Raw genomic sequence first — 16,997 nt, 5'->3', positions numbered from 1 at the left:
TGTGGGATTTTTGTTGTTGTGAGTGGGGCAACTCGCTATGCGATTGGGCGATGCTTGCCGGAGATTTCCAATTGTCGGCACGACGGGAGCACTGATGAAGCCGGAAGCGAAGGTGGAATTTTATCACCAAACACGGGTCGCGGACCGGCTGCGATTAAACCAACACACGCTGAATCAAAACAACAACCGAATATAATAAAACCACGCAGGTTAACTGGTTAAATTCAAGTGATTGGTTTATTGTATTTTCACAACTTATTTCACGGGTTTTGCGAATAAAGAGTAATTTTTCTACAACTAGATATGCACGAGCTCGAATGTATAAAAATCGAAAGTGTTTTTAGTTCTTTTCAGCACGGGTATATATATATGTATGCAAAACAAATGTCAAAAAAAGTCTACACAGATACGAGTAGACAATACATGCATTGCCACCCGTATCGCCAGATGCTTACATAGCGCCTAGACTATCAGTTTAGACAAAAAATACAAAATTCATTGCAAACAAATTGCCGCATTTATATGAAGAAAAAAATGTAATTGGATGATCCGAAGTTAACGGCGAACATGCTGCAGCGTTGTTCGCGTGAACACACCCATTTTCAATACCAACCTACCTTGGATTAACGAAAACCTACATACCAAATATCGTTGAGATATCTCAATTTTTGGCTCGAGTTATCGTGTACACGGACGGACGTACAGACGGACAGACGGACGGACAGACAGACATGGCTTAATCGATTTCTCTATTCATTCTGAGCATTTATGTATACATTTGTCTATATCTATCTCGATTCGTTTTGGCTGTTACAAACAACCGTTAAGTGAACAAAATTAATATACCCTTGTGCACAAGTGCGCTCGGGTATAAAAATCAACTAAATTTTTATGGGCTGCAAAACCTCATTTTCAAAATTTTTATAAAAAGTCTGAATAGAAATTTGCGAATTTGTATGCAAATTTATTGCATTTTCCCGAGTTTCGCACAAAGTTTAGAAATTTTATTTTTATGTTTTCTGATGTATTTAGTATAAACTGTATTTTTATAAGGAACAAAAAAGGTACATGTATTGTGAAAAATTCTCTGTGCTTTAATTGTGATAAATTGTTTTGTTTTGCTGGTGTACGTTGTAATGATCTCATGAACTCATGTTTTTATGTTTTTGTTTTTGTTTGTCAAAATAAAATTTTACTACATCCTTTCGTACGTAATTTTTGTCGAAACGAAAGGGAAGGGAGCGAGAGGCGTTTCCCACCCTTAAGTGTCCCGGTTTGGCAACAGAGATATCTGGCAGCCCTATATCAAGCGCAAGCTCAACGCTCTTATACACATAGGTATGGCACTCAGTACGGCAATCATATTAAGTACGAATACATATCGTCGCCTGGGTAATTTCGGTAGGTTGTGGGAAATCGCGATTGAAGTTTGGAATACAATTCCCCAAAAACGCGAAGATAGATTTTCTCCCAAGTCTCTGAAAATGTTACTAGTTCACAAAACTCTTAAATTATTTAATTTTATTGTTTATTGTTAATTAGTTTTGAGTTTATGAAGGATTTTCTTTAGTAAATGTGATCAAAATTTCTACTAAATTAACGTAACTTTTTACTCAATATCTCGGAAACTAAAGGAGATATCCAAAAATGGAGAACGCCATTTTCAAGATATTGATTAGTTTAATATGACTGCATCACCAACTAAATGTTTACTAAATTATCCAAAAAATTGTAGTCAATATCTCGGAAACTAAAGGAGATATCTGAAAACTGATAACACCAATCGAAAGACCTTATATATAACTGCATCTAGAACTAAAAATCGTCAAAATGGCACTTACGACAATCTTTTACCCAGGCGACGATATGTATACTTGAAAATGGAAAATTGCGTCTCGGTCAAGAAGTTTATAGATCTTTTTTTGCTGTGTGCAACTAAAACCGACCGCCATGCTTATTCATACCAAAATTAATTTCGCGGAACCCCGGTAACTTTTCTACGGAACCCCCCTTAAGAAGCTCGGATCTAATAAATAAACAAATTTTTCTGGGGTAATTGGTTGAGCTACGCCGTACTGGGTATTGACAAGATTTCACCATTTATCTTAATGTTAATCAACTAATAAACTATATTGAGTCAAATAAAATATTTATTAAGGAGCAGCCAGGTTTTAGGGCTAATCAATCATACGAAACAGCGCTAAACTTGATCTTATCACAATGGAAGGAGGACCTGAATTCCAAGAAGTCTATCTTGGCGGTGTTTGTGGACCTTAAGAGATCCTTTGAGACGATCGACAGGGAAATTATGCTAAAAAAAAACTCCAATATATTGGTATCGATAACATCGAACTTACATGGTTCCGTAGTTTTCTTTCTGATAGGAAGCAACAAACGGTGATTGACAAATCTCTATCCACAAAGGTAGCAGTAGATATTGGCCTACCACAAGTGTCGGTGTTAGCTCGAATACTCTTCAATATATAGTAAAGTATTGTAAGGTAAAATTGTTCGCTGACAATACCCTCTTAACTCTCAGTGATAGTAATCTACCCAAAGCAATGATCAAAATGCAAGACGGACGACCTTCATTTTTTGTATAAATGGTTGTGCGTAAACAGACACCAATTAAATGTGAACAAGACAGTGGCGGATACAGAATTTTATTTGGGGAGGGACGATTGGGATCGACTTGTCGAATAACGTTAAAATACAATCATCTATCTTGATTCACAGCGGAGTGACCAATCGAAGCTATATGACCTACAAGCATCCAACCTGCTTGAACCCTCATTTATTTTTCACGCAAATAGAGGTTCGAGTAATTTTTCTGAAGTCCGAATTAAAATGTTTTGTGATATAATTTTACTTTAAGTTAGTTTTATGTTGTGAATTTGGCGCAAGGTCCATTTATAGAGTCCCATGTAATAAAACACACAAAAAAAAAGCATAAGATAAAAAGTTACGCTCTGGGTTTATTAAAGCAGTATACATTTGTGTATATTACATAAATACTTATTTTTTTGGTTATAATGTTTGTCAAATGAGGGATGTAATTAAGTAGCTTAACAACTTATTTGGAATTTTGATTATAATAATTTAAATTGCGAACTCAATTTTGCGCTTTCCTTTTGGGAATCTTTGTATTATCCGTTCAGTGTCAATTTCAATATCTAAGGGCCAGTTTCAGTGGCAGTTTAAACTTAGATTACGTAAACTGAATTTACAATGAACAGCTGACTGACATTTGATTGGCTAATCTTAGTTTAAAGCAGCCAGCTCGGGCGTTTAAACTAAGTTTAAGCCACGACCGTGCACTGAAAAACTGGCCCTAAGTGTACGTGTAAAAGTGCTAGACCTATCAGTCTTTTTTCATTCATGGTACTATAGAAGGCGAGGGTAACTTCTTTCTGAAGTAGCGTTACTAGCTAGAAGTGTAGTCAGAATGCGGAGAAGTTTGTTAATAAACGGAAAAGCATATTCGTCGTCCCATTTACCAAGAACTTCTGCTGCTGATTTTAGGTATGGCTTTTCGCTTACCTCATTTGTTCATCGTTCTGACTACACTTTATACTCTCCTTCCAAACTGATAGCGTCTTTTTGTAGCGTATTATATTCCCTAATTTTATATGTATGGAAGTAATAGTTCAACTCAAAAATGTTTATGTTATGTATTTTTCGGCAATCTTTCTCGGAGATCGAGCTAAATATTATGCAATAGCGGTATAAATATTACCTTTCGATAATAATCTTCGGCGATAGATGCACGATAATTAGCCCGAAAATTTTATCAATCCGCTCTTTGAGGAAGGACAATGTCCAAATAGTATAATTCCTTAGCGATATCGGTAACTAACGCGCCAAGCGCTTTTTCCACGCATTTTGCAGTTATCCCCCTACAAATTTCTGGTTACACAGTTGAATGTGAAATTTTCTACATTCACCGCGGAAATAGACAAAAAATAGTATCAAAAAGTTTGAATCGACATGCATATTGGCAATATTTCACCATTTACTTTAAAAGTTTTTAATTTTTATTATTGTTTTTTAAAGGTATAGCATATTTTTAACAGAAACCATATAAATCCATGTCTCAATCTTTGTGCAAAATTAAAAAAGAAATCAGCAAACTTTGTAAACATTTTTTTGAAACGTTTTGAATATACAGTTTTGTAGCCCAATTTCAAGTACCATTGATTTTTGGGAATTTTTTTCATCGAAGGTGTTGCTCACACAAAACGTCGAAAATGTTTTGTATGGAATAAAATAGCTAAAATAGCATTTAGGTCACGCAATGTGACGCTACTACTTACATAAAATGTATAAATCGCCACTGAGCAAAACTACTTGAGAAAAAAGCATTAGTTTAATAGTACGAGTGCAACACCGTACACGTGATAGAAGTAAAACTTCTTAAAAAAGCACATGTGTGCGCCCCGCACCCGGTAGAAATCTTAGCAAAAATGAAACTACGAGGCAATCAGACGAATACAGTTGTTTATTTTATCCAAAGTTGGTACCAAGTTGATACGTTTTTATCATTTCTCATAATTTTTTTAATTTTTTCGAATACAAAGTATATGTATCATTCTTTTCCGATTTATTCCATATTCGAAAAATTATATGTTTCAATGGACACATCGATTTGAATACATAATTTAGATTTAGATAACATCTTTAGCAATTTAATTGAGAAAAATAAAACAATTAGATTATTGTTTGTATTTTCATCGATTTTAAATTTGCTACCCCAAAATAATTGATATCAAATAAAACACCTCTTTGAGGTAAAATTTTCGATTGACGAAAGCTGAACTAGAACACAAAATTTAAGGTATCCACACACCTACGCGATTCTGGCGGGGCGAATCTGTTCCCACAAAAATTACAACAATGCCGACCATAGTTTTAAATGAGTAACCACACATTGTACAATTTTTCCGCAGCGATTTACTCGAACATTCACAGTTCTTATTTTGGTCGTGCCGTATTCGATGCCGCTTTATAAAACGGAAATAGATAAGAAGAATATCTTTTATAAGGGATTAAAATGTTACAATGAACTTCCAGCTCAAAGAAAAAATTGTGAAAACGTTGGTACCTTCAAAAGGCTGATACTTGATCACTGTAGAACATTGGCTATTAGATAGAAAGGTCCGGAATGGAAACTAGTCCTTTCGATCCGTACTCGCTGGATGACTCTGGATCTCGTCCATTCGGATCACCCATAATAAATGAAATAGAAAGGTCTTTATGGAAACTAGTCCTTTCCGTCCGATCAAATAGCGCGACTCTGGATCTCGTCCATTCAGATCGCCTGCCGGTAAAGAGGCGGCTTGGAAACTAGTCCTTTCCAACTGCCCAGTTATGGTGGCTCTGGATATTACACTCTTAGACCGGATGTCCTACGTGATATATTTACGGTAGTGCTTGGAATCACGTCCATTCCAACAGCATCGAGAATATGCTATCTTAGTTAATTATACGTACAGTATATTTTGCTTTGCTGCCTCTATGCTTAAGTGCACATTTAAGATACCTACCCCAAAATGCGCATCAAAAGCATTATTTTTAACATTTATAAGGAAACTGCTCCGATAGATGCATTCAACATACCTGCATATTGGCGATACCTGCCTTAAAAATTATGCGACTAGTATCAATTATCAATGAAAGTATTACGTTTACCTGCACTGGCCCTACAATTACCTAATTTTACAACCTTTTATTTATTTTGCTCATCTCGCAGAACAACGAAAATGGCTATCAATTTATGTAGTTATATAGATAATTTGATAACATTCGGTAAAAATTTCGCTTGCAGTAATTTCTACATGGTAAGTGCTCCGCCAATATTTGGTTTCATAGGGATTCGGATACCTTCCTCATTGAAGTAGTAAAGAAAATTCGCTTAAGTGCCTTTTTCGGTTACGTGCACAAGTTTTTCGTGCAAAGAAGGATGTGCAGCTAAGCAAAATATACTGTAAACTATTTTATAGCTTAGAAGGAAGATTGTAACAAAGTTAACTTAGTTTAAGCTTTAATTTTACTTTTATTATATATTAATTTTGAAATGCATATTACAAATGTATATATGTTCGTGAATATATATAGGTCAAATGACTGTAATAAATATATAAAAAATTTTTTTATTTCAATTATTTGTCTATAAAAATATAGTGCATTATTTAACAAAACCCAAGGTTGAAGGAGGTAGCGTCGCCAGTTGGAGCCCGTTTTTACGCCCTAAAGTAGAAATCAGAAAGCATGTCAACTCTTTTTGCGAATTTGAGTAGAAATTTTAGCTCTACTTTTGATTTTGAAGCATCTTCTCTGACGATGTCGATGACGATGATGTTATGTTCTCTAACTTCTCGAATTGGTAGGCTCCCAAGCAGCAGGACATCATCAGAGAAGATGCTTCAAAATTTCCCTGGTCTCCCGTTCGCGACCCTTCCTGTAGTCACAGAGTAAAAACACTTTTTCCGTACACGAAGGTACATATGTATATACTTATAAGAAAATTAAATACCGAGCTTTGAGATAATTATCCTAATAATAGATGGAAACTGAATAAAATCACTTGCTAATTTCAAAACATTTGATTCACATTAAATTTGTCACTATTGTACGGACATTATTATGTTAATCCAGTTTGATGTGAAGTTATAATAAAGAATGTAGATAATAAGAAGGTACAACTCGTTATAATTGTAACGAAAGTGAGTAATAGGGGCGGGCCTTGTCTTTTGCCCTAGTACGTTTTTTGATTGTATGAAAAGAGAAATCATTATTTTGTTATATTAAGCTTTGTCAATATTTTATACCACAAATGCTCATTTGATTATAAATACTACAATCAGGGCCCGGACTTTGGAAAAATTTATATTAGTAGATTTTACATAAAAAAATGGTAGAAGTTGGTAAATTTTTTAAAAATTAACAATGTTAGATAGTTTTTACTCATCTAGGATAAATCAAGGTGAATTCATATAAGGGGGTGTTATCGGAGCAGCTGTATTTTTGCCCCGGATGTTCTTTATGACAGAATGGTGTAGTTGTTGAAATTCTTATTATAATTATGCGCAGTTGGTGTAATTTTTGTTTCTGTACTCCTGCTATAACGCTGGGATAATTGTATCTTTTAATAAAAGAACAAAAAATGTATTTCACGCCAATAAAACGTTCAACAAAAACTTATACAAAATACTGGGCCCGAATCACGGCATCCGTGATCGAATGTAAATCGATTCGAATCGAATGAAATAAAATTACAGCTATTTTCTCCCAAATATATTGGATGCATTTCTTTATTCATTCTGAATGTTTGGAACGAACTTTTTTGTTTACTTATAGTTTATAACGTTCTTGATGATAGGTTAACGTATATTTCAAACGCGTTCTGTTTATTCTGGCTGTGAAATGGGATTATCTGGAATGTATAAAGAAAGCCATTTTGAATGGAAAAAGCGAGCTAGCTATCAAATTCCGTAATCTCATTGAAATTATTTTAAAAAGTTTTTCGTTTCGAGTTGGATTCCACCACGGATGCCGTAATTAATTTAAAAACAATTATCTCTGTGCTTGAAGTTTGCACACCATTTGTTTGGCAGTCTATCACAAAAGACGTATCGCGAACGAAAAATATTTAGATAATCAGCTGATAGAGATGCAATTTTACTTTTAAATTGGTTATGGTCAGAGTTAACTTTTCATTTTTGTTTTAGGTGTTTTCGATGATAAAATATGCATACACTTCATTCATTTAACCCCCCCTGAAATCTAATTTTTGTGGTATATTTTTTCAAGGGCAGTAGAAATCACAATAGTGAGGCGCTGAGTTTGTGACATTGTTAGAATAGGGGGCTAAATATCTTTGCTTTCTTTCCGGAAAATATTGGTAGATTTTTAGCCTTTGTTGGTAAAAATGGTAGAAAATAAAAAGTTGGTAGATCAACCAATAAATTGGTGAAGTCCGTGCACTGACTACAATATGCCATACGGCAACTCTATTTTCTGCGTTTTGTATACTCTTCTTTTTTTTAAGCACTTCAGCCAATCAGAACTCACCTCGCAACTACTGGAGGAAAACCAATTTTTGACAGCACCATGTCGTAACCTATGAATTCTATGAACCTTGAACTAAATCCATACAAATCGAAGTTTAATTCTTGGTGCAACATTTAAAAAAAAACAACAAACTTTCGTAAATTTTTCGAACTTTTAAATTCGATTTATTTAGTAATATTTTGAGTATACATTTTTGTAACCACTCCGACTTACCTTTCATTTTTGGATTTTTTTTTGTTCCAGTTATTGCTCAATTCCTTCCTTTTAAAAAAATACTCGAACATACTTTGTATGGAAGAAAAGGAACTGACATCTTCAACTAAAAATAAATAAATAACATTGCCAAAAATCAACGGTAAGGCGGAGCTACTTTGAAATACTTCATTTTCAAACTTTTTATAGGAGGGTTGGCATCTGTATAAAAAGTCAAAGTCAATTTAACCCATTAGTTAATTGAGATATGTATAAGTCAAACGAAATAAACGTTTAGTTTGAAAACACTTTTGAAGAGGGTTTTCAAGTTTCTGAAAGGCGAGATTTAGTTAAATTTTACACAAGTATGCAAAATACTACAATTTGAGTGCCAAACGAAAAAAAGCTTTGGTTAGAAAATATTTTTGAGTAGGGTTGCCACCTATTCTAAAAGGCATATAAGTGTATTCAAAGGTATTTTTGTTAATGTCATCAGATCTGCACTGTTCGTTCGATTTTCAAAGGATTGCCCTATAGATGTGCAATTTATTATTTTATTTTGAAAGTTAGTACATGTTGATTTGAAACTTGATGAAATGCAGTGTTTAAAATGTTTAATTCAAATGAATTCACAAGTTAATTGAAATACAAATGTAGCACAATATGGATGTTAAATAAACGGAGTTTAAGAAGGTTTATTCTGCATATAATTATAATCTATATCTGTTTTAAAAGTCGAAAGAAGAAAAGAAGAAAAAAGTTATTTAAATAATTTCTATTCTTGATATTATTAATATATTTACACTATATATGTGTATACATACATATATACACAAACGTAGTTATGTATCAATAAATTTCTTAATATATCTCAACTAATTAACCATTTTTACTTTGTTGTTTATTTGCTATTCGTGCAACACTTCAATCCTTATGAACCTAAATGAAATAGGGTCGTGAGGAGCAAGCACGTCTTGAGATGAAACATCGAAAGGAGGAAGATGACTTATACCGTAAATTTGCCCGCAAACGTGAGGAGGAAGATCGCAAAATTCAGTCTGAATTCCAAGACGAATGGGAACGCGAACTGCAGCGCCTCACACACAAATTCGAAAAGGAGCTGGCCACTTCGCGGCGTAATCGAGATGAACAGAATATGCTTACGCTGCGGCACGAACAGCAAAAGGAGGATCTAGAAAAGAATATGACACTGCGACGCAGCAAAAAGAAAGAAAGTATTACACGAAAAATGCTTGAACACGAGCGGTATGAAACGGCGGCATTAGTGGATCGTCAATCTAGTGAAATGTTGGAGTTGATCAGTGCGCGCCGTTCGGAATACATGCAGAATGAGAGCATATTTTTAGACGATGATTTTGACGAAGGTGCCGTCCCTCTCGAATATCCAATGGTGGCACCGGCACCAGCTCCACCAGCTGTGAGCAAATTCCAAATATATACTGATCCCATTGAATTCGAAGATGTTGATCGCATCGCAATATCGGTAAAACATATATATACAAAATATGGTAAAGGACCTAAAATTGTTTCATACTTTCATGTTTTAGGTAGCGCAAGAAGATCAGAAAACCTTCACCGACTTAGTACGACAATTAGTAGGTCGATGCACCACAGACATAGAAAAGGCTCGAACGATTTTCCGATGGATAACCGTTAAAAACTTAAATGCAATGCATTTCGATGATGACCTGCGTGGAGACACGCCGATGGGTTTATTGCGAGGCATCAAATACGGAACTGAAAGCTATCATGTTCTGTTCAAGCGACTCTGCAGCTACGCCGGTCTGCACTGTGTAGTGATCAAAGGCTATTCGAAGAGTGCTGGATACCAGCCAGGCGTGAAATTCCAAGATTCCCGGTTCCGTAACTCTTGGAATGCAGTATATGTAGCAGGAGCATGGCGCTTTGTGCAATGCAATTGGGGCGCTCGCCATTTGGTTAACGCAAAGGAAGCGCCCAAAACTGGACGTGGGAAAAACGACAGTCTAAGGTGATTCACACAAACATATAGGAATACAATTCAAGAGCATTTATCAAAAGTTTACTATCGAAATTCCCCTCAGATATGAATATGATGATCACTACTTTCTTACGGACCCACGAGAATTCATCTATGAATTTTTCCCTCTACAAGAGGAGTGGCAACTGCTTAAAAGACCAATTACTTTGCGAGAATTTGAAAATTTACCATTTGTACGTTCGCTTTTCTTCCGGTACGGTCTCCATTTCGCAGATGAAGGTTATGGCGCTGTAGTTTATACAGATGACACAGGTGAGTTTTGCGTCTTACATGATTGTTTTTAAAGTTATCTCTCTTTTGATGGAACGTCAATCGGCACAGGTGCAGCAACTGTTCGTATTGCCATGCCTACCGACATGCAGAGCTGTCTGATTTTCCACTACAATCTAAAGTTTTATGACAGCGACGAGGACTCCTATGACGGCGTCTCACTAAAGCGTTTTGTTATGCAATCAGTCATTGGAAACATTGTAGCTTTTCGTGTACATGCGCCGTGTTCCGGTGCCTTTCTTTTGGACATATTTGCTAACGCAGTAACACCACAGGAATACTTAACAGGCGAACCTATGAAATTTAAGTCTGTTTGTAAATTTAAGGTGGGTAAACTATTACTTCATTAAATTAGGCTTATTAAGGTTAGCTCCGTTAACATTGTAGTTCGATATTTAGCAACTGTATTAGCTTTTTTTCTAACATTCCCAGTTTGCAGAACAAACTACTGCCAAGATATGCAACCAGAAAAAAGTCAGCTAAATATATTCCTCTCAACACTAGATTTGGTAAATATAACCAAGTAATGTAACTATAACCAAATTATGTGTTGAGGAAAACATATTTATTTGACGTAACTAAACACTTTTCTCAGTGTGTATCATATTATTTTTATCGGCTAACTATAGCGTGGCATGGCCGGCAAAATGCCACGGGCCCCCGGCCCAAGAGACCGCGAGCTCAGAAATATTTAACATTTTTAACAAAACTAAGTACTTTAAAGTTATAATTTTTTAGTGCTTAAAATCAATTAAAGTGCGACACAACTAAAGACCGAGAACTAAAATGAACAATCAGTTGTATGGGAACTATAAGTTATAGGGGACCGATTTTGACGGTTCCGGCAAATAATTAATACATTATAAAAAAGCGTGGTAAAATACACTCGCTTACCAAATTTAAGTCGGATATCTCGAAAACTGAGGGACTAAATTGCGTTCAAACAGACAGACAGATGGACTTGGCTAAATCGACTTAGCTCGCCGTTCTGATCGTTTTTGCACACATTTATGTTGGTCTACATCTTCTTCTTTGGTACTTACAAACATTGAACCAAATTAATTCATGAAAGGCATAAAAAATTATGGAAAAATCCTACGTTCGCGACCGATGTTTAAGCTTATAAATAAAAAACGAATAGAGATATTTCAAAGCGCAATTAGTTAGGAAGAAGTACCTTTATTCCACTTTAATATATAATTAATCGCTTTAGAATATTCTGTTTAATTTCGCAGTTTCTTGCATTTTTCAATTTACAGCCAAAAGCGACATCCATTATTCGTATCTTCGCCACCGCATGTTTGTTTCTAACATATTGAAAAAAATAAAAATCGAACGATCATCTTTTTTGCACCACAGATAAACCTACCAAATGCTATCGAAACATAATAAAAATTCATGTCTTCCTTGTTTTTTGAACTTCAAAAGTGGAGAAACGTACGGTTCGCGACCGTTGGAAATGCCCACACACATATATGTATACTTTATTTTATGTCGTCCTGTTTTCCTGGAATATTTACTGCATTAATGTTATTTGTTCCAATTCCTGCGCCTACAGCTGAACGACCCTATTTGAGAACTCTATGGGACAAGACAGGCTACGTAACTTGGCTATTCTGTCCATTTTGCAGGTTCTTGCATCTTTCAATTTGCAGCCAAAAGCGACATCCATTATTCGTGCTTTCGCGACCGCATGTTTGTTGCAACATTGGTAACCAATAACAAACGAAGCATCAACTTTGTTTCTGCTGCGATGCGTTTCAATAACTTTTCAGATGCGTTTTGGAAAAGTATAGATTGTCAATATTTTGTAGTTCGGCGTTATGGAACATTATAGGGTGCGTTCAGAAATGAGACTGATGCTTTGGCTTGATGCATTTCTGAACGCACCCATACTTTATACGTATGCAAAGCAATTGACGTTTTGGAAGTCAGCCATACTTTATTTTATGACGTCCTGTTTTCCTGAAGCATGTACTGCATTAATGTTATTTGTTCCAATTCCTGCTGAACGATCATTTACGAAACTAAAATTAATAAAAACCTATTTGAGAAACTATGGGACAAGAAAATTCGATGGCTCTATCTTTAAACTTTGATGATGTTATAAATATTTTTGCGGAACAGAATGCTTAGAGAAAAGAAATTTTATTAATAAATATCTTATCAAAATTAACTAGTTATTTAATTACAAGTTTGGGTGTGTCATGTCCTTGAAAATAAAATTTATTAGATTCCCATCACATATTTTTTTCACCTACTAAAAAACATACCAAAATGGTTTTGAGGGTACGAATAACTTTTTGTTATCAGTAATAAAAAAGAAATGGTTTTTTTATAATTTATTATTTTTCAATAAAGAAAGAAAAAGTTGTAAACATAAATTAATTTCACTGGATTAAAAAATATATTTTCACACAGAGAATTTTTCACAATGTCGATATACAATATTTTTTATTTCAAGTTTTGTTTGCTAATTTTTACAAAAATATAGTTCATACTATAACAAAAAACATAAAGATATAATTTCTAAATTGTTGAAAACTCAGGAAAATTCAATAAATTTTCATGCAAATTTCCAATTTTTTAGATTTTTTTGAGTATGAAGTTTTGTAGCCCGCGGCGGTAGTGTAGCAAAGCTATTCCTAGTCTAGATATGAACCTTGTTGTAGGCATCATATCAAGGAGAACCAATTAGAAGACTCCAGATGTCGCCCCGCCAGAAGAAGTTAAATATTGCGCCTAAATATATGCCATGCTGCAGCGGAAATGGACGACATGCCATTTCTTTAAATAAAATTAACTGCTGCTATATGTACATATGTATGTTTATACAAAACGTAGGCAAACAACATTTTGCTTGCCAAGTCTTCTGTTCTCTTTCATTGCAAGTTGAATTATTTTAATATCTATTGCAAAATTTTGTACATAAAATAAAATAACACTTTTTAATATACAACGCTTTTTTTATAAATGGACTACAAATTATAAAATAAAATAATGTAAAAAAAATATTTTTTAAAAACAAGCTTTTATTTAACCTGTACAATCAAAGGAATAAAATGAAGTAGTGTAACAAAAGAGTTTTTAGCAAGAAAATTTTGTCAAAACTGCACTTAAATGACTAAAATAAAATAAGTTAAGGTCTCGTTAAAGTTACTAAAAGCCATTTGGTGAAAGGAGTTATTCTAACTCTAATGCAAATTACTAACAATTTGTACTAATTTACTTCGTTTTTAAAAAAGCTTGTCGCCGAATTCAGCGTACATGCATAATTGGTTAGGTATGTATATGTATGTATGTAGATATTTAAATGCCGGTTTGCTATTCGCGCGACAAGCTTTTTTAAAAACGAAGTAAATTAGTACAAATTGTTAGTTATTTGCATTCGAGTTTGAATTACTCCTTTCACTAAATGGCTTTTAGTAACTTTAACGAGACCTTAACTTATTTTATTTTATTCATTTTAGTGCAGTTTTGACAAAATTTTCTTGCTAAAAAATCTTTGGTTACACTACTTCATTTTATTCCTTTGATTTTACAGGTTAAATAAAAGCTTGTTTTTAAAAAATATTTTGTTTACATTATTTTATTATATCTTTACTCTTGAAAAGTCTAGAATGATAAAATACAGGATTGCGTCGTCCTGTCGTCGATGCCATTTCTCAAGTAAAAGCAAACAAAGCAGAATAGGAGGATAAAGAAACCATCAAATCCCTAAATTTTTTAGTAATATTAAATTTTTCGATAAAAGAAATCGTGTTTAGTTATGAAAGTACCAAAATTGGCAACGCTGGCACACGTTATTGTTAATAGTGTTGGGTAACTACTTAAGTGGTTTATTAAAACTAAATTACAACATGACGATTTATACTGGGAGGGCCCAATCCAAAGAATTTGCCACGGGCCTCAGATGATATAAGGTCCATTCAATAACTTTTCCAGTAAGTACTTGCAGCGAGAGCGTAAAAGAAAAATAGAGAGTAAAATTGAAAGCAAGAGAAAATTTTCAGAAAAAGTTGTTGAACGCAAAACTAGTAAAAACTTGCAGCTCAAGCCATTTTTACACTTTCTGACGGTTAAAAATAAAAAAATATACAATAGATTTAAATTTTTCATCCATATTTTCATATCACTAATTATGTTTCATCAAATCATCCTCTTAAACAGTTTGTTAACATTTGAATTTGAAACATAACCTTACTTTTTGACTCCTGCAAATTCCTGCTAGTCAAATTTTTAATTGCAAGAATTTGAAGCCCTCTCGGGTTGTTACGCTCTCGGATTCGCTCTCTCTTGCAAATATTTTGGATTAGTAAAAACTTGCAAATACTAGTAACAACTCGTAACAATTTTTTGAATTGAATGGACCCGAGTTATTTTAGAAAAATGCATTGGTTATTGAAGCTATTGCTCAAGTATATTTTTCTGCGTAACGTGCAGTGAATTTTATCTTTCAACGCCATATAGTTAGCACAAGTTAAGAATGTAGTTAAGTAAAAAATGCTGAAACCTCAAAATTTTAAATACATCCCCAAATGCCTCGAAAATCGCGCAAAAAATAATTGCGAAAGCCTCTTACTCGAAACGAAATTTTAATGCGCAGGTATTCTAAAAACGCGTTTTGACACACATAAATTATGGTGCAAGACTCGGTATTAGAAATACATACCTATTTATGACGATAGTAATGATTATATGAGCCATTCTTTTTTAAATCGGATGGATTTCGTAAAAAAAAAATTATTTCATGTCTCCGATTCGCTTAATTTTTTTTGTGGGCTCTATACATGAAATAAGCTAACACGTGTTCGAGGAATTTTTTTCTTCGGAGATATGATCTGTCAAATTTTGCATTTTTTCGTGATTCTGACTAATCATGTACTTCTTCAAATCGTTATATCTCGGGTTGTGATGGTCGAGATTGTCCTAAAGCTAACTTAGCTACAAACAGTTGAACTTTTTGAAGTTGATTTGCATAGTGAAGACCAGTAAATTTGGGATTTAAAATTTTACCATCGTATTCCTTGTTTAATTCTCTATAAAAAAACGTGGTTAAAAAAAATGGGGGTTTGTCAAGAACTACTTTTAAAATATTTTTCTTTATGACGAGAAGGTTTATTTTGTGAGAATCAACAATTTTTGTAATTTTTTTTTGAAAACTGATGTTAAGATATATTTGGTAAGGTGTTAAACCTCGGGTTTTTGCAAAAAGTAAATATTTATTCCGATAGAATACCTATCCAGGTATAATATTTGTATGGCGAGATTTTTCTTTAAGGCGACAAACCCCTTGAAATGGGCGTGGTAATTGCAGGACTAAAATTAGCAAAACGCAGATTTTATTGCGGATTTCGGCAGAATATCGCTTCGTTAACAATATTTGTTCCACAAAAAAAAAGCTTCTCATAAAATTCATTTGTCGTTCGGAGGCGGAGTAAAACTATAGGCTCCTCTATTTGTGTAACAACATCGAGACCACAACTTGGAGGAGATGCTCGGCCAACTCTAACATAATAGCTCTGATCCAGTACTCCATGAACTTACTCCAAACGTACTCCAAATTCCTCCAAAATCCTGTAAGTGAGAGCGATTTTTGGATAGTTGTGTGGAGAATGAAGTTGTAAGATTTTACCCGAACTCTTTTTCTATTAAAATCATGGAAAGTGTCAAGCGATCACTGGTTGACGTTTTTATAGGAAAAATGCTTTTTTTGTTCCCGTACTTTTTGTTGTTACTCACTTTTTATTCTCACTTCAGAGAGTAATTTTGCTGTTTGACATTTTTACAGGATTTTACAGGAAAAGTATTGGATCAGAGCTATTATGTAAGCGCCAATCTATTATTATTGTTATTATTGTATAATCTGGAAAGGATTGCTTGAAGAAACCCATTTAAAAATGTTCAAGGTTTCTAAAACTCGGATTTGGCCTGCTTTGTTTAAAGGCGTTACGCTGGTTCATATAAGGTGGTGTTACCGGAGCAGCGGGTTTTTAGCCTCATTCTCACTTTTAGCTCACGCTTGATTGTGGTCGTGCCCACCTCTGGCCATGATCATATCGACTGATTAGTGGAAAATCGACCTATCTCGGCAGCCAGTTCGAAAACGCCCGATCTCTATAAACTTTTCAATAACGCCCTATTTCAGAATTTTATGGAAAAACACCCTATCTCAGAATTTGGTTGAAGAACGCCGCAGAATGCGGTTCAAAACGCCCTTCCTCACTTCAAACTGTATTGAAAATGTGGGCGTTTTTTTAACAAATTCTGAAATAGGGCGTTCTTGAACAGTTTTTTGAGATAGAGCGTTTTCGAGCTGGCTGCCGAGATAGGTCGATCTTCCTCTCAGCAGTCGGTTATCGATATGCATGCATATATGTGGGAATGGGATATCGGGGTATATGGCAACACTAGGTAGGTGAAC

General features: G+C 34.4%; 1 protein-coding gene across 2 annotated transcripts in view; it reads left to right on the top strand.

Moving 5' to 3' along the window:
* The window catches only part of LOC118742353 (hillarin), a 211,426-nt gene that overhangs the window by 167,241 nt on the left and 27,188 nt on the right, over positions 1-16,997 (top strand). For both annotated transcript variants that reach the window (XM_036474361.1, XM_036474359.1), the window contains 4 exons: positions 9,215-9,766; positions 9,831-10,273; positions 10,347-10,555; positions 10,625-10,899. In XM_036474361.1, the coding sequence (XP_036330254.1) occupies positions 9,215-9,766; positions 9,831-10,273; positions 10,347-10,555; positions 10,625-10,899 (1,479 nt within the window). The remainder of the gene's footprint in view (positions 1-9,214; positions 9,767-9,830; positions 10,274-10,346; positions 10,556-10,624; positions 10,900-16,997) is intronic.

This window comes from Rhagoletis pomonella, unplaced genomic scaffold, assembly GCF_013731165.1.
Source record: "Rhagoletis pomonella isolate Grant_MI unplaced genomic scaffold, Rhpom_1.0 Rhpom_scaffold_00007, whole genome shotgun sequence".
Lineage (NCBI taxonomy): Eukaryota > Metazoa > Arthropoda > Insecta > Diptera > Tephritidae > Rhagoletis > Rhagoletis pomonella.
Note: the sequence above shows the minus strand (reverse complement) of the source record. Positions and strands in the feature narration are given on the sequence as shown.